Source organism: Pleurodeles waltl, chromosome 9 (assembly GCF_031143425.1).
Source record: "Pleurodeles waltl isolate 20211129_DDA chromosome 9, aPleWal1.hap1.20221129, whole genome shotgun sequence".
NCBI lineage: Eukaryota > Metazoa > Chordata > Amphibia > Caudata > Salamandridae > Pleurodeles > Pleurodeles waltl.
The window spans coordinates 336,551,432-336,574,971 of NC_090448.1; the positions used below are offsets into that span (position 1 = coordinate 336,551,432).

The window sequence follows — 23,540 nt, forward strand, 5'->3', positions numbered from 1 at the left end:
TGCTGTTCTGTTCCATTCCAAATCAGGAAAAGATCATCGACATATCATAAGTATATAATCACTTTGGCCAGATGATGTTCATATTTTTCATGCCAGGCAATCTCCCTTTCCTACCAACCCATTGTGAGATTCGAGTAGCTCTGGGAGAAGAAAATTCCCATTGCTGTCCCACACATTTGTTGGAATAATTGCCAATTGAAAAGAAACATATTGTTACATAAACACATTTCAATCATTTTTTAGGAGCATGGCAGAATATTTCTGGTGATTAAGCCTGAAATACCCCTTTAAGGAATTCTTTTATTTGCCTGTCTGACCACAAGGACTTTTGGTTCCTAGGCCGTGTGAATCTTGAAATTGCCACCAGATGTACTCTAACCAGCCTATGAGATAGTCCGGACTGAGCCAAGGATAGTAGGTACATCTGGTGAAGAGAAAGGGTGACACTTGTTCAAAGAACATCAACTAGAAAATCTTAATTATTTTGCCTTGTATGACTTATTTGTGTACTATGCCCTGGCTTTTGCCAGAATGTCTCTGAGATATTGAGAAATATTTAGTTGGTCAAATTCATTGTATTTAGGATCCATAAGGCTAACCTGAGAGATTCCGGGTTTGGGTGTGTCACCTGTTCGTTGTTCCTGTATAGTAATCCTGGGACAGGGTTGAGTGGTACATGATGAGGTTGTTATGACATAAGAAGAAGCTCTGGGTACCAAAACTGTCTTGGCCACACCAGAGCTATCAGAATAATACGACACAGTTCTCTTTTCATCTTGTTCAGCATTCTCTGAACGAAGTGTATTGGTGGAAAAGTATACAAAACATGATATTTGGTGTGCATTTCCCCATGATCTCTTCTGTTCTGTTCAGTAATACTGGCATTTATTGTTTGAAGGGGGTAGCAAATGGATCTAGGGACGGTGTTCCCCATTTGCTCAATATTTTGCTGAGTTAAATTTCCAACAGCTCCCAAACGTGGCATTCGTTCAGAGGCCTGCTCAATTTGTCTGCCCACTGGTTTTCCTTGCCTTGAACATGCTCTGCTTTTATGGAGACCCTGTGATGGAGACACCAATTACATATGTCCTTTGCCTCCCTGGACAGAAGACATGATCTTGGTCCACCTTGCTTGTTTAAATAGAACATTGTGGTTGTGCTGTCTGATGGAATCAAGACATTTGACCGATTGACTCTTGCAAGAAAAACTCGGAGCACCAAGGCTACCGCTTTCAGTTCTAGGAAATGTATATGTTTCTTCTTTTCCTCATCTGATCACTTTCTATACACTTCCAGATCCTGGAAATGTGCTCCCAAGCCTTCAATGGAAGTGTCTGTCATTATGACATAACTTAGTGGCTTCACTAGGAACGTTGACCCCAACTTAATGTTGACATCCCTTGTCCACCATTGCACAGCAGTCCCCATTTATGCTGTTATACAGATGACATTGTCAAATGATCCTGTGTCTTGTGTATATTGCTTGCTTGAGTTGTTCCTGCAGTGGCCTCGTGTACAAACAGCAGTTTGGGATGAGAGGAATGCATGATGATACCACTCCTAGGAATGATTTGAATTGCCTGACTGAAGTGGACTTTTTTCTTGAAAGGGTAGGCACTAATATTATTTTTTGCAATTCTTTATTTGTCTGATACACATTGCAAGTTTTTGTATCCAGAACCACCCCCAGAAATGTAATTGATGTGCCAGCAATGGCACACTATTTCGCCTTGTTTATTTGGACCCATGATCTTCAAAAGTTGAAAGCAAGTAGAACTCATTGCAGCCCTGTGCAAATTTGCAATCGTTGAGGTGAAGAAATACCTGATGGTCGTTTAATCTCAGGTAAATTGCTACCAGTGCCATGCATTTGGTGAATATTCTTGGGGCAGACTTTAATCTGAGAGGTAGGACACTGAATTGGTAGTGACATCTGGCCACCTCGAATCTAAGCTACCTCCTGTGATTTACATGTATGGGGATATGGAAATGGGTGTCCGGATGATCCAGCAACGTCATGTGGTCTCCTGAGTTTAACAACTGAGTGATAACTTGTAGCATAATCATGCTGAATGATTGTCTTTTGAGTTACTTGTTGAGCTGCCTCAGATCCAACACCTGTCTCCATTTTTCATTCTTCTTCTTCAGCAGAAAGAAGTTGGAGTAGAAACCTGTGTGTATGCAATTTTGTGTGGGACTTCTGCTATTGCTCTCTTCAATATCAGAGATTTGATTTCCTCTCTTAACAGATGAAGATGCTGGTATGACCTCCTGATAGACAGAGGATTTGGAGATTTCTGGGTAAATTATAGTGTGTGTCCATACATTATGATGTCTAAGACCCAATAGTCTAAAGAGATGGACTTCCAATTTTCGTAATAGTTGTTGAGACTGTCTCTGAAATTCAAGGGAGGCAAAACTATAGAGGCAACCGGTGTCACTTTTTTGTCACTGTCTCCTCAAGGACCCCTGACTTTTTCCTGCGGCTGGAGCTCTTCTCCTACCTGATGTCTGGAGAAAGCTGTTGTCTGTGCAGGTCTAAATTGCTGAGAGAACTGCAGAGGATATCCCTGCAACTGTTGGTTATACAGTTTATATTGTTAAGGTTGGTATCCCTCTCTCAATAAATATTATCCTCTGCTTCTACCTCCTTGAAAAGATTGAAACCTTCTCTGTTGCGGTACTCCCAATGACCTTGCAGTCTCTGTGTCAGCCTTGATAGATTGTAAGGCGTCATTGATGTGCTCTCCGAATAAAGCTTCTCCGTTGTAAGGCATGTCCAATTGTTTTGACTGCACTTCAGGTCTGAATGAAGTTGTCTTTAGCCATTCGTGCCTTCTCAAGACCACTGCTCCAGCCATTAGTCTGAAACCGCTGAGGGCTACATCCGTAGCTGTATCTATTATTTCCAAGAATGTCCTTTCCCTTTCTTGGAGGATAGCTCTAGCCTATTGTCTTTTATCCTCTGGTAGAGACTCTAAGAGTTAAGTCTGACCCCATCTTATAGTCAAACCTACCCATTATGGCCAGGGCATTGGACACATTAATGGTGATCACCACCCTGGCAGAGAAACGCTCCCCTATGTTCTCTAATCTCCTACCTTCCTTATCCTGAGGCGCTGAACCGGGTGTTGTCAGTTTTTTTTTATCTCCATTGTGTGACGCCGCACACTACCACAGTGTCTCTCCATCACACCGTGGTCAAGCCGGCAATCTGTGTTTCGGGACGCCGGCACCACCGCAGCCCATTTTTCTGTCTTAATTTTGCTGCAGTGCGGCCCAGAAGACACATTTCATGTCTTGGGTCGCGCCGCTGCCCCTGCCAGCCTCCCTGTTTTTCCCCCTACCCACCTCTTTGGGTTTTTTCCTCTTCTTTCCCCATTTTGCTTTTTGTTTTTTCTTCTGTCTTCATTTCTTCTTTTTTCTTGGTCTCCATATTGTCTTATTCCTTGGTGTTCTTCTTCCCAGCATGCCTTTTTCCTTTTCCTTTTCCTTTTCTACTTGGTCTTTTTTCCTATTCATTTCTATATGGTCTTTCCCAATCCCAGATGGTGTCGTACTTTCTTCCTGTTGTGTCACTTATTGTTTTCCGATATATAAGCACTGCAGCTCCTTTCTTCCTTGCGTTGCAAACACTTCCACATCGGTGGTGATACTCGCACCTGTTTTCTGTTTTTTCCGTGTTCCTGCTTCTTCCTGTAAGATTATATTCTATTTTTTCCCTTTTTCATAGTTTTTTTCCTCTTTTTCAGGATTTTCTGTGGTAGAGGTTTTCCCCAATTTTTTTGTGTTTTTCCTCTGGGACTCCTTCTGGAGGGTACGATCTGCCTTGGCATCTTTTTCAGTCAGCAGCACCATGGCTACTAGAAAGGGTTGCCCCTATCTTGGCCAGTCCAGAATCAGTAAAAGACCGGGTGTGCCTTCAAGTTCTTCAGCCTACGGTGGTAAGAGACATGCAGACCGTGACAGTTTGTGCTGCCTGCATATGAATTGGGTTCCGGGTGACCAATAAGGCAGGCTGTAGAATTTACAGGACCCTTGTATTTTTGATCAAGTCTCAGTATTACTGCTAATGTAACATGGTTCTTCGTGACCTTAGGTCCCTCACCCCAAATGTAGTTGACAATTAGTATGGATCTTACCAATTCTTTTATTTGGCTCTTTAAAAACTTACAAAAACATTCTGTTAGCTCACAGAGACTCTGGGCTTTGTATAGATTTCGACTGAGGGGTTATTCCGTCACAATGGTGACGGCTATCCCGTCTGCTGAAATCTAAATCCCATTGTTTCCTATGGGATTTAGATTGTGGTGGGTGGGATATCTGTCACTGTTGTAATGGAGTAACCCCCCCACTGAAATCTAAATCAGGCCGCCTCTTTAGAACGGAATGAAATCCCCCTATATCATCTGGCGACGAGCTGGCCACAGGAGGTGTTGGTGGAACCGATATAGGGGTCAAGTAATCATCCTATTCACTACCTGTGGTAGTTGGTTGATCTTGTCTTATCACGCCCACTTCAGGTTCATCTTTGTCATCTCCATGATCAACCTAGTCATCATGAATGGTGATAGTATATAGCTTGGTTGCAAGATGTCTTTACCGTGCACTAGCCGGGTTGCCTGTTGTGACAACATTTCTGCTTGTGGCACCCCAACTTTAACTTGTTTTGAAGGTGTGACTTCCTTTTCAGGAAAGCTTTTATAATAGCCCTACAATATTAGACAGAGATCTGTCACTAGGGCTCCTGGGCCTTGCATTATAGGTTTTTGTGGTGGTTGTTCATAGAGAAATTCCTCATTAGGAACAAACTAAAGGAATTTCTCATTTGTTTTCTACTCACCTTGCAGTCTGTCTTTAAGTGAAAAATCACATTGTGAATATTCAGATTCATCTTGGCATTTTACATGTATTTGTGATGGACTTGTGGCATCTCCAAAAGACCCTTCATCATCCTCTTCATCCAATCCTCTCCTTTCTAGAAGACAAACTGGTGGCACAGGTTAAACCTTGCTAGGAGAAGTTATTTCTGGCTGTATGGCTGGGGGCACTAGTGACCATTGATGTGTCCGCTGACCAAGTAGTAGTCGAGAATAATGCTTTTGGCTTCAACGGCCATCTCTTCACTGTTGTTGTTGAAACTGAAATTGACGGCGGCACCCACTACGCATCCGTTGACGGTGCAATAGATGGTGCAGCAATTGTTCTGCCCTGACGAGGAGAGTGACATTAACAGTCTTGCAGGCAACTATGACATCGTCGACACAGGTCTTACAATCGCCATATCCATACACACGGTAGATGTCGTTGAAGCCATCTTTGCCGTCGACGGTTTAACCAGCGACTTCCCTTATTTTTCTGAGGCTGGCTTCCTGGTGTCAGCAAAGGCCAATGTTCTTTCAAAAGGCTTTGATGGCTCTGATAGTGATGCCTTTTGTTTTGTTAAGCCTTGAGGTGCAGGGGAAGATAGCTTTTCCAGTTCTGGCTTCTTCTTAACTGTCATTTTATGAATCTTTTTAGGCAGTTCACTGAGGAGCTTTCTAGGTCTTTCCCTCTACATTGTCCTTATTACCTTAGAAGAGAACCCTTCATCTCCAAAGACTGGAGTTTCAGACGCTTTTGTTTTTTGAAGCCATAATAATAGTCTTGCCTGTGTGACTTTGAGAGTTTTTGCAGAAAATGTCCTGCAGTATTTGCAGTCCATGGATTTGTGATGCGGGCACAGGCAGTACAGGTACTTATTCTGACGATCTTCAGAGAATAACCTAATTTTCCCGCAGGTCTTACATGGACGAAACAAACCTTTCTTTGAACCTTCTGACACGGTGAGAAAAAAACTGTCAGAGTAGCCAGTATACTCCTCTATTAGAAAAAAAGTTCACCTGGAGGTCATAGATGTGACAAAGTCAAATTCTGAAGAGATAACTGAACAGAGCTCAGGGAGACTCCTTCTCATACGATGTGCGGTAAGAAATATGCAGTGTAGTGCCAATGGACAGGAGGAATGCGACTGAAGCCTATTTCTGATTGGTTGAACTTTGGTTGTGCTCAAAATGATGTGGGTTGATACACAATCCAGAGGGATATGTACGTATAGTCTAAGGTAACAGAGTTTTTACTACTAGTTACAATTACCACAGGCCTCCCGTCTCAACGACCTGGAAGATTCAAGCATGTGAATCTATGAAAAAGATTCATTACTGGAGAACTAGAAACTGATCAGCATTGTATCTTATTATTCCAATTCTATTTTGTGTAGCAAATGGTCTACCCACTTCACTGATAAAGTTAAAGCACCAAACTCAGAGGATTCTTGGGGGCAATCTGCTCTCACCTATTTCAAGGTAAACTCATGCCATCACTATTACAAACAATTTTGTTTGCTGCACATTTCCTTTACCTCACCCCAAGTAGACTTTTTAAATTAAAACTGAGAGACTCCACCACTTGCTGGTCATGTAAAACAGTGCAGAGCGATTCAGAACACACATTCTTTTCATGTACGCTGCTTAACTCTTACTGGAACTAAATCTCAGCTCAAATCAAATAAGCAACATTTTTAATACAACTATCTCACTAGACTTCTCAACCATCATACACGATCCGTATGAATCAATGACGCCACTGGTGCGTTCAGACCTGGACCTCTCCTTCCTTGCACTTAAAGGTATTCTTTTAGACTGGAAAGACACTAACAATGTCTCCTATCACACCTATTAAGTGTGGGTCACATACCTCAGAAGTACACATGTAACCTAATCACAATCAGAAAGGAATCACATTATCTCTCAACACATTTGGAAAACCCTGGACTCCTTTATTTTCAAGACATCTTGCTCTCCTTTTCTATTATTTCCTGTTTCTTTCTTTTTCCACCCTCTTCTCTATTCTTCCCCTTCCCTATGTTCTTGTTGTCTTTTTATTGTTTTTTTCCGGATGATACTTGGTTGTTTAATGACTGTTTGCCTATATTCTCTAGTGCAACACAGCTTGAACTTAGGGTCACTACACAATCCATGGCGTGTTCATATCACTGCACCTTATCCTTAAAAGCCACTGTTCATATTGTATCTGCTTTGTTTAATTCCAAGTGCTGGAAACTATTATGCATTGTCATTTGGTGATGGAATGTTTTTGTATTACAGTAAACATCAACAAAATGTTTTGGAATAAAAAGATAAACTCAGTCCTGTTTATTTTAAGGGAAACATGCTACATAAAAAAAGATCGCTTTATTAAAAAGCAATCACAGACATGGTGGTCTGTTGACCACTGAGATGGCTGCATTTGTAGTGAGTTGCAATTTGTGACCTAGTTCAATAATATTCGTGAAGTAGGTCAAATTGTGACCCTCTACTAATCAATAATTTGAGAATTGACCTATGAGTACATAGGTTTATTTGCTTCCTGTCCGAGTACATCGGCTCCACTACTGGCTGCACAAAGTACTGGAAGATAACCAAATAATTATTTGCCCGCTTAACGCCAAGCAGGTTTTTCAGCTCGGATGAATGTCAGTTCCTTTTCCAAGTATTTGAACGCTCAGAGGTCGACCCTGAATTTTGTTACTGGGTGAAACTACTTTATACAAAATCCATAGCACCATTTAGGGTTGATGGTACCCTTTGCTCAACATTTCAGCTGACAAAAGGTACGTATCAGGGATATTCTTTTCTCTACTCCTGCTCACCACAATGTTTAATTTGCTGTCCTGCTGGGTTAGAATTTCTTTTGAAATACACAGGTTCAGAATGGAGGGAGGAGATGAGGGCAGAATCTTACTCTTCGTGGACAAAACCCTCTTGTATGTGAAAATACCAGTGCATGTAATTCCTGGGCAATGGCACGGTTTTATTGACTATGGGGAATACTCAGGCCAACTGTTCCAAACCAATTTTATAGTTGGGAAAAGGATCAATTGGCCCAGAGATGTGTCAGTATGAGTCAAATTGGGTTAATGTACATGAGGATAGATGTGAGCTGGGGATTTTTTTTTTAAATGTAACCTGACAACACATTGGCAGGCCTTCAGGCAGATATGATACATTGGAGGATGTTGCCACTCCTTCTGGGTACACCAGTCGCCTTTCACATACGTCCTCAAAACAACCCTGCGTAGTTTCTGAAATCAATCAATCAGTTCTTCCAAAAGGCAACTACTCACCACTAAGGGTCTCAAGACGCTGTGGGGGTTAGGTCTTCTGTGATACAGACTGATAGCCAGGTCTCAAGGTCCTTCATGAATTGAGGTAACGATGGTGAGTGCCTGAGGTGAAGAGGCAAGGAGTTCCAGGTCTTCAGTTTGAGGTGGGCGAAGGATCTTCCTCCAGCTGAGGAATTCCGTATGCGGGGTACGGTGCCCAGTGCCTCTTGAGTGGAGCGGAGAGGTCTGGCCCTGGAGTAGAAGATTATGCGATGGTTAAGGTAGGTAGGTTTTAAGTTGTGGAGAGCCTTGTATGCGTGGATGAGGAGTTTGAAGTTGATCCTTTTCTCAACGGGGAGCCAGTGGAGGTCTTTCAAGTGTTTGGTAATGTGTTTGTGGTGGGGATGTTCAGGATGAGTCTGTAGTTTCTTCATATTCTTCTGGGTGGTGCCTGCATAGAGGGCATTGTCATAGTCAAGCCTGCTGGTGACTGGGGGGTGAGTTACGGTCTTGCAGCAGCCGTTTGGGATCCATTTGCAGATTATCCGGAGACGTCAGAGTGTGTGGAAACAGAAAGATGTGACAGAGTTGATCTGCTGGGTCACTGCGAGAGGTGAGTCCAGGATGAAGCTGAGGTTGCATGCGTGGTTCTTTGGGGTGGGGGGAGGGGTGCCCAGTGTTGCAGGCCACCAGGAATCGACCCAGGCGAATGTGGAGGGTCCCAGGATGAGGATCTCGGTCTTGTCTGAGTTGAGCTTGAGGCAGCTCTCCTTCATCCAGGCGGTGACAGCTTCCATCTCGTTGTGGAAGTTCTTCTTGGCAGTTGTAGGGTTTTAAGTCAGTGAGATGATTAGCTGGATGTTGTTGGCATAGGAGACGTTGTTCAGTCCATGGCTTCTGACAATGGACATGAGCGGAGCCATGTAGAAGTTTAAGTGTGTGGTAAAGCTCCAAGATAAGCAGTTCACGGTGTTCAAAGTGGAGGTTCTACTCACACTGCTGTACATGGTTCTAGGTATTTTGAATGACAATTAACTGATTAAAGAAAGCTGACTGTTCTCTTGGGATCAATGTATGCAAGAATGACATATCAAGTGAATGGGGTAATGTGAAATGTCCTACCCAGATGCATAGGCCAATGTGTAGATACGGAAAGAGTAGTACATGAAAGCAGCGACTGTCCGCATAAGTTTTGGCAAATGTGGGAGCCATGGATAGCCATGGATAGCATATCTTGGGCTTGGATGAACAGAGAAGGAAAGAGTCTGAGACATGATTCCTGTTTAAATGCAGATGAGCATAGAGCAACAGTCAGCGCCATTGGCAGGAATGATATGATCAAGTACATCCTGTTGCATTTCAGCAAACTGCTCAATTACCACAAACATAGTGACACTCATACTGTGTTGTGGACTTTTCTTGTGACCCTTAGTTTTGTTGGTTTATGTTGGTTTATGTTTAATGCATGTTAAAACAGATATCTTGGACCACCTTAGGCCCTGACCTACTCTGAGTAAAAACCAATGAAACTATTGAAATATGTAGGGTCCGATGTGATCCTTACATAAATTTGATATACGCATCTACATGGATGAATATGGGACCGATTACAGAATACTAAATAGACCAGAGGGCCAGTAAAAGTTAGATTAGGGTACACTGTGTAGGTCCAATGAATGCCACTGACACATAGAAACCACACAATGGCACTGCCACTGACACATAGAAACCAAAAAGCAAGAAACATGTCGACCATCACCAAATAAATGTGGACTTTTATGGGATAATGATATCCCATAGCCCTATTCTTCTTTTAACTTTACCCTGGATAGTGTAAATAATGAATAAAAATCACCAAGGCCCTCATTATGAACACAGTGGTTTTCACTGCCGTGTTCAGGCCGGCGTTCATTCTACTAAGAGCCAGCCCCACTAGGATCCCGCAGGCCGCATAATAAACATTTTGCTGGGCCGGCCGGCGGAAACATTATTTCTGCCGACGGCCCAGCAGAATGCCTGGCCGGGACATTGCCAGTGGCTCCATATGGAGCCGCCGTCAATGCCTCTGTGCGGCGGGTGCAGCTGCACCCATCGCGCAGATCACTGCCTGTAAATCGGGCAGTGACCTGCACGATGGGGCACTGCACAGGGGCCCATGCCCTGCCCATGCCAAGTGCATGGGCAGTGCAGGGGCCCCCAGGGGGCCCCCAGGAACCCCTTCTGCCAGCCTTTCCCCTGGCGGGTTCAACTGGGGGCAGTAAGGATCATTATCCTTACTATCCCCTTCCGCCCCATCTCTCTCCTGCCTTTCCCTGCCAAGGTAATAGAGAAGACCGTCAACAAACAACTGACCACCTTCCTGAAAAAACAACAACCTGCTCGACCCTTCACAAACCGGATTCCGAACCAACCACAGCATGGAAACCGCCCTTATCTCAGTCACAGACGACATCAGAACCCTGATGGACAACGGTGAAACAGTCGCCCTCATCCTCCTCGACCTCTCGGCGGCCTTCGACACCGTCTGTCACCGCACCCTAATCACCCGCCTCCGCTCCACCGGGATCCAAGGCCAGGCCCTGGACTGGATCGCCTCCTTCCTCTCAAACCGCTCCCAAAGAGTTTACCTCCCAACCGTTTCGCTCAGACCCCACCGAGATCATCTGCGGCGTACCTCAAGGCTCATCGCTCAGCCCGACACTCTTCAATGTCTACATGAGGCCCCTCGCCAACATCGTACGCAAGCACGACATCATCATCACCTCCTACGCCGACGACACCCAACTTATACTCTCCCTCACCAAGGACCCCGCCAGCGCCAAGACCAACCTACAAGAGGGTATGAAGGACGTCACAGATTGGATGAGGCTCAGCCGCCTAAAGCTGAACTCTGACAAAACGGAAGTCCTCATCCTCGGCAACACCCCGCCCGCCTGGGACGACTCCTGGTGGCCCACGGCCCTCGGCACTGCAACGACCCCCACAGACCACGCCCGCAACCTCGGCTTCATCTTGGACCCCCTTTTCACCATGACCAAGCAAGTCAACGCTGTGTCCTCCGCCTGCTTCCTCACCCTCCACATGCTCCGCAAGATCTTCCGCTGGATCCCCGCCGACACTAGAAAAACCGTGACCCACGCCCTCGTCACGAGCCGCCTGGACTACGGCAACACCCTCTACCCTGGGACCACCACCAAACTCCAAAATCGCCTGCAACGCATTAAAAACGCCTCGGCCCGCCTCATCCTCGACGTACCCCGCAACAGCCACATCTCCGCACACCTGAGACACCTGCATTGGCTCCCAGTCAGCAAAAGGATCACCTATCGACTTCTCACCCACGCACACAAAGCCCTCCACAACAAGGGACCGGAATACCTCAACCGACGCCTCAGCTTCTACGTCCCCACCCGCCACCTCTGTTCCTCTGGCCTCGCGCTCGCTGCCGTCCCTCGCATCCGCCACTCCACGGCGGGTGGGAGGTCTTTCTCCTTCCTGGCAGCCAAGACCTGGAACTCCCTCCCCACCAGCCTCAGGACCACCCAGGACCACTCCGCTTTCCGGAGACTCCTAAAAACCTGGCTTTTCGAGCAGCAGTAACCCCCCCCTTTCCCCTAGCGCCTTGAGACCCGCCCAGGTGAGTAGCGCGTTTTATAAATGATAATGATTTGATTTGATTTGATTTGATTATCCGAAGGGCAGCAGCGCTGCCCTGTCGGATAATGATGCCTTCCACCATCAGGCTGCCTGTCGGAGGCAGCCTGGCGGTGGAGGACAGGCGCCTATGGCGGCCCTCAAGCTGTTTATTATATGGAAGTTCAGCCCACCATGCCGGTGGTGGGCTTGTCAGCCACCGCCGGCATGGCAGGCTGAACCACCGGGGTTCGTAATGACCCCCTAAGTCTCTCCATAGGTAATTTTAAAATCACTCCATCCTCACCCACTTCAAAAAACACAAACTCCAAACAAAGTTAAAGGGTAACCAAAAAGCAAATGGTTGTCTTTCAATCATTGCACATAATATCTCCATAAAAAACACGCCTTATGAAGCCCATTGAGTACTGCACAGCCCCAGGAATGTGGAGAATGACACGATAAAGAAGTATGCCACCTTGGTAGGTGAGGGTCAGTACATCCTGCAAAGGACAATCTTTCAATCGGTTACAACAGTGCAAATTGCTTTATTTTAATGTCACATGTGAGTTATCAGTTAAACCAACTAAAGAGAATATAAATTGACAGAAAAGATTAGCAAAGAATCTTAACAATTGAAGGACTGACTACTGCATCATTGACTGTTAGTCTAAAGGAAATGAATTATTACTACTACTACTATTAATATTATTATTGCCATTTTTTAATTAAAATGTACTTACTGCTCCGGTTTGGAGAGAAGCTAACTGTGGCTGCATGGGTTGTTTGCCTGCTTGCTGAGGCTGTGCAGGCTGTTGTTGCTGTGTTCTTGTTAACTGTTGCCCTCCAACTCCTTGCTGAGAATGCTGCAGTGGTGGTTGCTGCTGCTGCTGCTGCCGAGATTGTTGTTGTTGATGAGGACCTTGCTGTTGGTTTGCTTGCTGTTGTGAAGGTTGTTGTTGGGGGCCCTGTTGATTGGACACCTGTGTATTAGACGTCTGTTGATGGGAACCTTGTTGAAGGGGGACTTGCTGCTGAGAATTTGGCTGTGTAGACCCTGATTGCTGCTGCCTTGAAGGTTGTTGGTGGGGTTGCTGCTGTCTTGGGGACTGCTGTTGACCTTGCTGTTGCTGTCTTGTCATTTGTTGGGTCTCAGGTTTTTGCTGCTGGGGCGGTGGGGTCTGCCTTTGAGTTTTTTGGGGGTCTGATGTATGGTGGTAACTTGATGACTGTCGGGATGACTGGGAGTAGTCTGTGTTTGAATAGGGTGGCTGTTGAGGTTTCTTCTGAGATGATGGCTGTGAATGTGGGCGGGATTCGTGTCGACTCTGTTCTCTTGGGTGTTGCTTTGATGACCTCCTAGCTGATTCTTCATTACTGTGCCGTGATGAGGAGGATGAAGAATAATGTCTTCCTGGCTCTCCATGATGTCTTTGCTCTTTAGAAGAGGAGTGGCGAGATTGAGAATAGTCATCATGCTGCCACAAGTCTTCATCTGGAGGTTCATCGTAATCATGATATGTATGCTTAACTGGAGTTTTCTTCTGTGATGTAGAGGAGTGGCCACTGTAGTACCTTGATCGCTCTGAACGGGCTTCCCTTGGTTTATCAAACCAGTCTGTTTCCTCCTGACCCAAATGATATGCTTCAGAAATCAAAAATATAACAGTCAATCTCTCAAGCCTGATGAGTGAATGCACCTCAGACTGAAGCCATGCAACAAAATGAAAAAATGCAAGCAACGTATCACATGCAAAAAAGGAATTCCAGATGCACCGCAGACCCAACTCAAGTGCCTTCACCCCAACAAAAATAAACAAAGGATTACAATTAGTGAACAGTGTGCACAAGTGAAAAGTAACACTGCACTATGATAACACAAAACCCCTCTACAGAAATGAAAAAAAATACAATGGGAAAAGGCACAAGACATGCAAACACAAGTTGCAATGTTGTCTTTATACATGAAGGTTTAAAATGTTTAACTTTGGGATAACAATTGTAAGCATGCTGTAATGGATATCACCACTGATAGTCTTTACCTTCACTGTCAGAAACAACACAGTTTGAATCATCCATGAGATAACATTCTTCCTGCTTGTACGAGTGATTCCTTGGCACTTCTTTGACATGTTCTTGCACATCGGGTAATGAGTGACTGGAGCAGAAAGGGGGGCAGCTATCGGCATTGGCTTGAGGCAATGGTCCACCTGAAGATCGGGACATGCCTACTGACTTTCCTAAAGGACTAACAGGGCTTTCTTCTTCAGAGGCCTGGTTTCGAATAGGGGCACGACCTCTATTTTGACTCATACTAAGAGAAGAAGGTTTCGAGTTTGCCTTCTGATATCTATCAGCACCATCTCTCTCATAGGATTTACTTCTGTTATTAACTGCTTCACGACTTATGGGCTTATCTGTCCCATAACCAGAGGCAGACCTGGATCTACCTCCACTGTTGTATGACCTATCATCTTCCTCCACCATATCCCTTCCAGATAAACCATAGTATTTTTGCTGTACATAGATATTCTTTTTTAGGCCATATGTGATCTCATCCTGAAGCTTTCTTCCTCTGGTTGCAACATTGCTGCTACTGCTAACAGAAGTAGTTACTGGATATGAAGCCAGATCAGACTCTACATCCTTGGCTTCTTCGATAGGAGAAAATTTTGAAATCTTCTGCTCCATACCTTGCTTGCGATGTTTGCTGCGTTTGGATGATATAACTGCAGGGGCCAGGTTTTTGGATGAATGTTTCTGAACTCCAGTGCTGGACCCATGCTTTTCTGGCCGACCAGAGGACCTGTATTCATTATCCCCATAATAGTAGGATGAACTGCTAGATGTTCCTGACACCCTACCAATGTTTTCAGAGTTCCTATGGTAGTTGTTCTTCCCTCGATGGTCAGAAGTGTGGTGGTCATAAACATCTTCCTCAGATTCTTCTTCAGCCCTTGAGTAACACGTCCTGCCTGAACCATCATTTTCAACTGTCCCATTCCTTTCTTTATTGTGGCGACCATTTATGTTCTGTGGCTGTATATGTGATTGTGGGTGAATGTGAGGGTCATACTTCTGGTTCTCAGTCGAATTGGAGTTTTCTTTGGTTAGCTCACTAATATCTTCAATCACAACGTAGTTACGAGGAATATTTTGTTCTAAGTTTGTGTACAGAGAATCTGAGCCGTAGGTAGCTGAAGATGAACCATCCATTGTATTAATTCTCTCAGAGGGCCTTACTTCAGTGTGCTTGTACTGGTCATAACTAGTTGTGACTGTACTATTATTGTATGCAACATCAGGAGCCGCTGAAGAGATTACCACAATGGGATTTCCAATTACTTCATAATTAGTGGGGATTTTTTGCTCTAGATCTGCTAATGTTGTCTGGCGAGGCTTCTGTGGATCTGCTTGAGCAGGAAACAGGGAATTTTGAGGTGGCTGCGAGGAAGATTGGTTGGAATAAGTGGTCTGAACCTGATACTGGTTTGGTGGCCGAAAACCAACATGGTTTTGAAGCCCAAGTTCAGTCTGGTAGCCTTGTGTTTGGGTGATAGTTTGCGTTTGGTATGCGCCTTGTGAAGAATAGTTGGAAATCTGCCTACTCTGAAAACCATTTTGAGAAATACCATTGCTTGAAACAGGATAATTGGATTGTTGTAATCTTGAATGTTCAAATGTAGATGAGCCATGTAGGATAGCATGCCCTGTTGGGTGCTGGTAAGAACTCTGAGTGTAAGATGTTGTTGTTGGGTACTGTTGTGTGGTTGAAAAATCTGAAAACTGGCTAAGTGGGGTAGTGCCAGGTCTTGAAAGAAGATTACTGGTTTCATAAGAGGAAATACGAAGATTGTTCAGCTCACTGTCAGACATATAATCCCTATTCTCTCCTAAGGACCTCATGTAGGAGAAATCTTGCCTTCCTCCTATATCCTTGACTAAAGACTCCTTTCTTTGTGTAATTCCCAGCTCTAAGTATTTAAGCTTTGCATCAATCTCTTTCTCTTCCTCATCAAGCTCTGCTTGCTGCTTCCGGAGCTTTGTGGACTCCTGCTCTACGATCTTCAGGTCACGATCAATACTTTTCAAAAGTCCTACTTTTGGAAGTTGTGCAACTTGACTTGCTGCTGTACTCCTTTGCAATAAGCTAGTCATATACATCTGTGACTGTGCCTGGCTGGTAATAGGAAGATGAGTTTCGTCTGGAGGGGGGCTCGGCAGAGTTCGCTTCACTTTACGAGTCAATGTACTGGATTGTAATGCTGATATCTGCAAAACACAATATGTATATATTTTAACACAGGATATGCAAATTATCATGAGACCACAATAGTAAAACTAAAATGATTTGTTTTTAAGAAATAATGAAAATACACAGACACTTTAAGACTGTAACATTTGGAAAATATTGGACTACTCTAGAACATCCTGGAGTAGCGAACACAACTCCCTGCATCTAAAAAATAATTTCATAACAGCTCTGTTTAGACAATCTATCAACTGAGGTCGTGGCTGTAGGGGATGCAACTAAATAATGTCAGGTTGGGAATAGCCATCACAACCAAAGAAAGTTCAATTAAGTATGATACAGACTCTTTCCTCTATATTTCTGTGTGTCTGAGCCCTCTGAAAAAGCTTCAAGGTGACACGTTAGTGTTTTAATAAAATACCTAAATAAAGGACCAGAATTTAATTCCATTAGGCCTGTAAAAAGGGGCAGCGGTAGGTGAGAGTACTGTCATCCATTTCTAAGTGGGCTACTATGTATAACCGTTTTGCAAACGTCCACCTCAGTTCTGACTCTGTGCCTGATGTTAACCTGAAGGAAAGTATTAACTATGAGAATCAGTCTGACCAAGATTTAAGGATTTTTCTGTCTCCTTCAAGGTGGCTTCATGGAACGTGTCTGGACACAACTGACCATCTAGTTAACCATTTACTGATGCTTTCCCAGACTGACCCCGTTGTATACATCCTGCTTGCAAAGGCTTTCTGAGAACCATGAGACTTCACCCCTGATTTGATGCTGTAACATCTGAATCACTAGGCTACCATGCCTTCAAGCAACATCTTGTTACAGAATAAATTCAGGGATTGACCACTCCCCCCCCCGCACTGGAGAGATCTACGCTTTAACTACTGTCAATGTACAGCACACCTTGGCTTTACAGACAAGTTCAGACATTTTAAATCTGGTACGTTTCATTCACAGCCATGTTTAGTCCTTAATAATCTCATACATATCTTGCTATTTCCAAATCCCGATGCAAAATTCTCTGAGGACGGTATCAGCTATATGTAAAACTTTCCACAAGCTAAAATGATATTCATAAATAAATACATTCTCCTCCCTTCGGATTCCCACCATGAAACTGCCACCCTGTAGCTATACATGAAAAAACTACTAGGTCAAAAACAGTACTATGTGTATTACTGTCTATCCTTCACCCACACACACCCCGTTGTGTAAGAGATGTTATATTTTTTCATATAAAAAGGTGTTTATGTACTATTGCCGGGTATTCAGAAGGCTTTAGTGCCCCTTTCCTTTCTTTCTTGGCAGGAAATTATCATTGCTTTGATGGAATATTAGAAACTGAAGGTCCTGCATACGTAATATGAGGTTTAATTTACCAGTTAATGCTCACTTTACTCATTTTTGGGGCTGTCTCACCAAATTACAAATGCAAATCGTCATCATAGGACAGTCTCACTCTGCAGCAGAAATTCCAGAAGGGCTACCAATAGCCAGCAAGTCTAGCATCAATAACTTATGTAAAATTATGAAAGAGGACGATTACCAGCAAACTACTGACTAAGGGTTAACAACATCACCATCTCTCTAGCCATCTATCTCAGATGAATAGAAGAGAAAATAGACACACTTAAGCAACTGGTTTGTATATTAATTCCAATGTAGAGGATCACAGAAAAGAAATAATTATCTTTAGTTTATAGAAAACACAACCATAGGTTTTGATTCATCATTATTCTGTAAGTTTGTTAGGGAATATTGCTTCATATCCTCCATACTTCTAGTAAGGATCAGTCTCTTATTTCTCCTAACTGAACTGACATGAAAACCTGAATTTCCCCTCCTCCTAAGGTGGTGCCTCTTGCTGTTGGTTCACCTGGGAAAATGAGAAGGTAGCACTCATTATGTGATCACCCTCAGCAAAACTTCTCCCCTTCTCTTTTTCCCAATCCCTTTTTACAACCTAGACCACCAACTGGCAAAGTCCCTAACTCACCTGGAAAAGAGAGAAGGCAGTGCTCACCCCACATCCCTCTCTACATGGCTTAATCACTCCTCTCAGCTACTCTCAGGCTTTTATAGCAGGATCCCCAAGAGATGGTCCTCTCTTGGCACACACTTCTGCACTCTATTTGTTATTCCCATCTTCCAGGGATGTTCTTACCCTTCCACTCACCACTGACTGTACCCTGGGAAATCCTAGATCTTTCTGGCCATGCCCTTCCACCAGCATGAGCCAAAGGAAACATGGCTGTGGTGGTTGGTATGCTTGTCCAGCTCTCTTTGACCAAGAGCACTGTCTCTCTGGCCCTCCTTCCTTTAGTCTAGGCAGTTGGTCCCCAGCACTTCCTCCACCCACCCGCCCTTGGGAACTAACCATTGTTTGTCAGTGCCCCTGGGCAGATGTGTATCTTCACCTCAATGTCCATATGAGTTAGATTATTCTAGGATGGAACACTAGCGGATGCATTTAAGTAGGAACAAGCATTACTCGAGTGTATCTGAGGTTGAGGTGTAGTGAATAAAGCTATTCTCCTCGTTATGGTCACCAGAGCAACCTCTTACATAAGCCCCTTTGGGCCAGAAGCTTGATCTGGAAGGTGCAGATAGTCAGCATTAAGAACTAAGAACATGGTTGATAAATTACTTTAAACATGAATGCTTGCAAGGACAAATACAACCAGAGTATTCAAGAATCGTATCATTATTAACAGACAGCTGATGGAAGACAGGATGATTTATCACAATGATGAAGGTACAGGTAGCATCACAATATCGCTATGGCTCACTTTATGGCAGGATGTTCCCTTTCAAAAGTGGCTTACGATAGTTTATTGATGAGTTAATTCCAACTAAGGAATAAGAAAGGATGAGTTCCATTCTCAAAGTCCTGGGTGGAGATAGCTCCCAAACCTTCCCCTTTCGCACTGGTTTGTAAGAGAAAGGATAACTGAAAATCTGACAATATAGGACTGGGAAAGAGGGCAACACTTCTTTGAATTCCTTGAAGGTATTTTCTTCCTGATTACCCCATTTTATCTGGTTAGGTTTGTTTTTCACGAGGAAGTCTGTGAAGAGACTGGTTATCAATACAAAAAAATGCTGAAAGAATGCTCTCCAATATCCTACAAATCCAAACAATGCTCTTTTTTCTCTTTTGGTAAATGGTACAAGTATTGAAATGTACCCAGGACACGCACATTAGAGGAGTAACATAGGGCTTGCAGTACAGATTGTGACACCATAGAGGTCTCTCCCAACTGAAACAAGTCCCCCAGTCTACCACTGCAGAGTGGTAGAGCAGCCATGCACTGCTTATCCGTACTTTCCCATTGCAAGCAATAGCAATGCCACCACTTTTCCTGGACATGTGTAGAAGTCACCCCTCTGGCAAGCCTACCAAGCCCTAAAGGCAGAGTGCAACATATGACACAGTCAGCACATGTCCTGACAGTAAAACACGCAAAACTACTGTTACACTGTGGAATGACTTGGTCGCTGAGTTGGCGACTGCAGGGTTCCACAGTGACCACTCAGCTGTACTAACTTCTGAACAGTGCAACCAAAGTGGGCACTAGAAGGTATCAAACAGCTTGTTACATTAAGCCCGTCTTGTAACACAAGTCAAAATGTATTAACTTTTTGTAGCGTGCAGCTTTAACAAAGATGCTGCCTTTAAAACTCCTCTGCCTTCTGGGAGTACATGGGGCCTGCTCCAAGAGACAGCTTTCTGCCCTTCTGAAAAGGCCTGCCAATGACTATCAGGAAGGAGAATAACGAGGGATTGCAGGCCAGGGAGGTATCACCTCCCTGCTGCAGGAAGCCGCTTAAGTGTTAACCCCAAAAGGAAGGCTTCAAAGGAGAAGCCGCCTTTGAAGAGCAGATGTGGGACCCTGGGGAGTTGGGAGTGGGGTGTGGCAGGTGGGGGGCTGCCCCATTGTTGAGGAAAACAGGTTTGCAAGGGGAGAAGACAGGGGAAACCAGTTGCCAAACCGGTTTCCCCAGGGGTGTGTAGCTGTGAGGCAACCACATACTGGGGGTGGGTTAGTGAGGTCAGTACACCAGGAGAGGGGTCTCGCCATCTTGGGAGTGGGAAGAATGGTGCATCCTGGGAAAGCCAGATGCCACACTCCACAAGAAGTGGTCACCAGATGGGAGGAAACCTGTTAGCTCATTGGCAATCAGCTGCATCCTGCTCTGAGGTCTATTTCAGAGCATAAAGGGGGCACGCCTAGCATCCAGGTCTCAGATTAAAACTGACTTGGAAAAGTGACCTAAGAAGGACTGCCCTGCTGCACTGAGGGACCAGCAAAAGGGGGCTACACCTTCAAAGACTGCACCTGCTAGACTAGCGAAGAGAAGGAGACGGTGCCTGCTGTGGTCTGCTCAAAGAAGGAGTTGTCTCCAGAACCCAGTCAAGCCACGAGTATCCAAGGGCTAGCCGACTGGCCTCCTGTTCGCAGCACAGGGACACAACAGTTGAAGAAGCCTTCAGGGAAAAGTTGGTATTCCAAAGTCTTCAAGGCGCTGCCACCGCTGCCGTACAGCAGCGAGGACCAAGACCCAACGCACAGAGTTGCACCCGAGTTTGTTGAGCCTGAGAGTGCTGTTGGAGAGTTGCTGAGACCCTCAGAAGGAAAGTTATCAACCCAGGAAAGATTGGCCCATGACCACGTCAATGGGCGACTGTTAGTCCAGTGGTGAATGGACTTCGGCCAGACCGGAGAGGGCTTTGTAGGAAATCCCAACCGGGAACCCCTACCCATCTTAATGGACCGAGGAATCCCTGCAGGAAGTCCCCCACGACTTCGCATCAACAGTATCCTTAGATCATCCTCAACATTCAGAATCAGGACCCCTCCATAGAAATCCATTGAAAGCCCAATAATGTGCCTGGAACTCTTGAAGGACTGCTTCTCCTGTGAAGGTAACTGTTCTTGAGGACCTTGCTGGTGCCCTTGACTAGCTCTCTGTCGGAGTTGGTTGCCCCAAGTACTTCTAACCGACCGCATTAACACTTACCAAAGTTTCCTAACTGAGTGAGATTTATTATGACTGTAGGCATTATATCAGGTAGAGAGCAATCGGTTATCTTTGAGGATTTTGATTCCTGGTATTCTTCTCTGCCATGTGATGTCCTGACAGGGGTAGTCGCTTAGCCCATCGCTTTCTAATATTTATGTGGCTCCCTCGTCGAAGTTGATCAAGTTGTACGGTTTTTCAACCATCTGTAACAATGATGACACTCAGCACGTAGTGTCAATTACAAATGAGGTCAAAGAGGTGGCAAATTGATTAAATAAGTGCATGAGTGCAATATTTAGCTGGATGAGTAATCACTGCTTAAAGTTAAACTCAGAAAAAACAGAGGTTTTACTATTTGAGAAGGACATCTCATTCTGGAATTTGACATGGTGGCCTCCAGAGCTCGGCACTCTCTCCATACCTGTCCTCAAAGTAAGGAATCTAGGTGTGATCTTTGATACACAGCTTTCATTTACTGATCAAATCAACAAACTAGTTTCACCTTGTTTTTCCTGCTGAAAAGCCTTAAGAAAATGTTTACAATTTATTCAGGTTGAGTTACAGAAGACTGTTATAATCTCTTTAATGTTGTCCAGACTCGACTATTGTAATGCCCTGTATATGGGCATTCAACAAGGTTCTTTGAATAAATTGCAGAGGCTGCAAAATGCAGCAGCAAGGCTTCTTATGAAGATCCCAACATTTCAATTGTTTTCCAGGGCTATAGAGTAGCTACATTGGCTTCCAGTGAAATAGAGAGTTACTTTGTAAGCATTGTGTACAGCTCAAAAAGTACACCATGACTCTGGCCAAAATTATTTAAAGAAAACATTTCGTTCACACATCCCAGACACTTGCGTTCCAAAACAGCTAAACAGGCGACTATCCCAGAGATGAAGAAAGTTTCTTTGGTAAATAGAAATTTTGTCTATTCCTCTTCCCGTCTTTGGAATAGACTGCCCAGGTACCTTAGAGGACAATCGGATTTGAGCATCTTTAGGAAGCAGTTAAAAACCTGGCTGTTTTCTATCACACTGTAGCACGACCGCTCCTCAGTCTTCCAGACCTTAGCACCAAGACGCCTTCCGGCATTTGTTGCGGTGTACAAGTTACTTACCTTTGGTAACAATATATCTGGTAGAGACATATTCTAGTTGCAGATCCTTACCTTTAGAATTCCCCCAGGCGTCAAACTGGATCCGGAGACTTTTTCTTCGATCAGTACCTCTGCGCGCCGTCAGGTGGCATCGGTCGACTCTGCGGGCATCGGTGGCGTTGTGTTTGCCTTGATGACGTCACGGTCGTATATAGGTACCACCCCGGTGCACTGACGTCAGTTTCTTTTCACAACCTTACACGCCAGAAGCGCAGAGCAATGAAGAATACTGATAGCGGTGTGCCAAAGATAGGGCCCTTTAAGGAACGTTCCTGCCCCTAGAAATCAGTTTGCAGAGCAGGGAGGATGGGCGGGTTGGTAAGGAAACTCCAAAGCGCCAAACAGCTGACATTGCACGTTCTCTGAGGAGGCAAAGAGATCTAACCAAGGATCTCCCCACTGCTGAAAGAGACCTTGCGTCACCTCCGTGATCGACTATGCATCGTCTGCTGATTTTGTCTGCTCTGGTGTTCAAGGAATCCGCCAGATGTTGAACCACCAGGGAAATATCTTGATGTCCCAGCCAAGTCCAGAGACAAAGGGCCTCTTGACAAAGAGTCCACAACCCCACTCCGCCCTGTTTGTTGCAGTACCACATGGCGGTGGTGTTGTCCGTGAACAGTGAGAGAGGGAAGAAATACTTTCAATGCTAGTCGAATCGCACAGAGCTCCAATAGATTAATATGAAGCCCGGATTACGCTGGAGACCAGAGGCCTCTGATCTCTGCCTCTACCATGTGGCCGCACCATCCCAGGAGTGATGCATCTGTCACTACTGTGAGGTCTGGTTGGGGAAAGGAGAGGGATCGGCCCTCGACCCAATCTTGATTCGTTAGCCACCACTGAAAATCTGGACTTTGTCGGAGAGTCTTCCCTGATGCTGCACCCACTGGAACTTCAGGTCCCACTGCAGAGCCCGCATATGCCATTTGGCCTTTTGAACTAGCAGGATGAGGGAGGCCATGAGGCCCAGCAGCCTCAGAGTAATTCTCACCGAAATCCAGAACAGAGGCTGGAACATTGGTATCATAGCCTGAATGTCCTGGACTCGCTTTTCAGGAGGATAAGCCTGAAACTGCACTGTGTCCAGAACAGCTCCTATGAAAGGGAGTGTCTGAGAAAGAGTCAGGTGTGACTTCGGCATGTTTAGAGTGAACCCCAGCGAATGCAAGAGGTTTGCTGTAGTCTAGAGGTGCAAGACGACTTTCTGGGGCGTATCCGCCTTCAACAGCCAGTCGTTGAGGTAGGGGGAAGACTGGGACCCCTAACTACCGCAGATGAGTTGCAACCACTACAATCACCTTCGTGAACACCCGAGTGGCGCT

General features: G+C 44.9%; 1 protein-coding gene across 1 annotated transcript in view; it reads right to left on the reverse strand.

Annotated features, from left to right (window-relative positions):
- The window catches only part of BSN (bassoon presynaptic cytomatrix protein), a 984,265-nt gene that overhangs the window by 102,389 nt on the left and 858,336 nt on the right, over positions 1-23,540 (reverse strand). Inside the window, exons 6-7 of the mRNA XM_069206880.1 lie at positions 13,819-16,048; positions 12,520-13,421 (exon numbers count right to left, since the gene is read on the reverse strand). Coding sequence (XP_069062981.1) covers positions 12,520-13,421; positions 13,819-16,048 — 3,132 coding nt within the window. The remainder of the gene's footprint in view (positions 1-12,519; positions 13,422-13,818; positions 16,049-23,540) is intronic.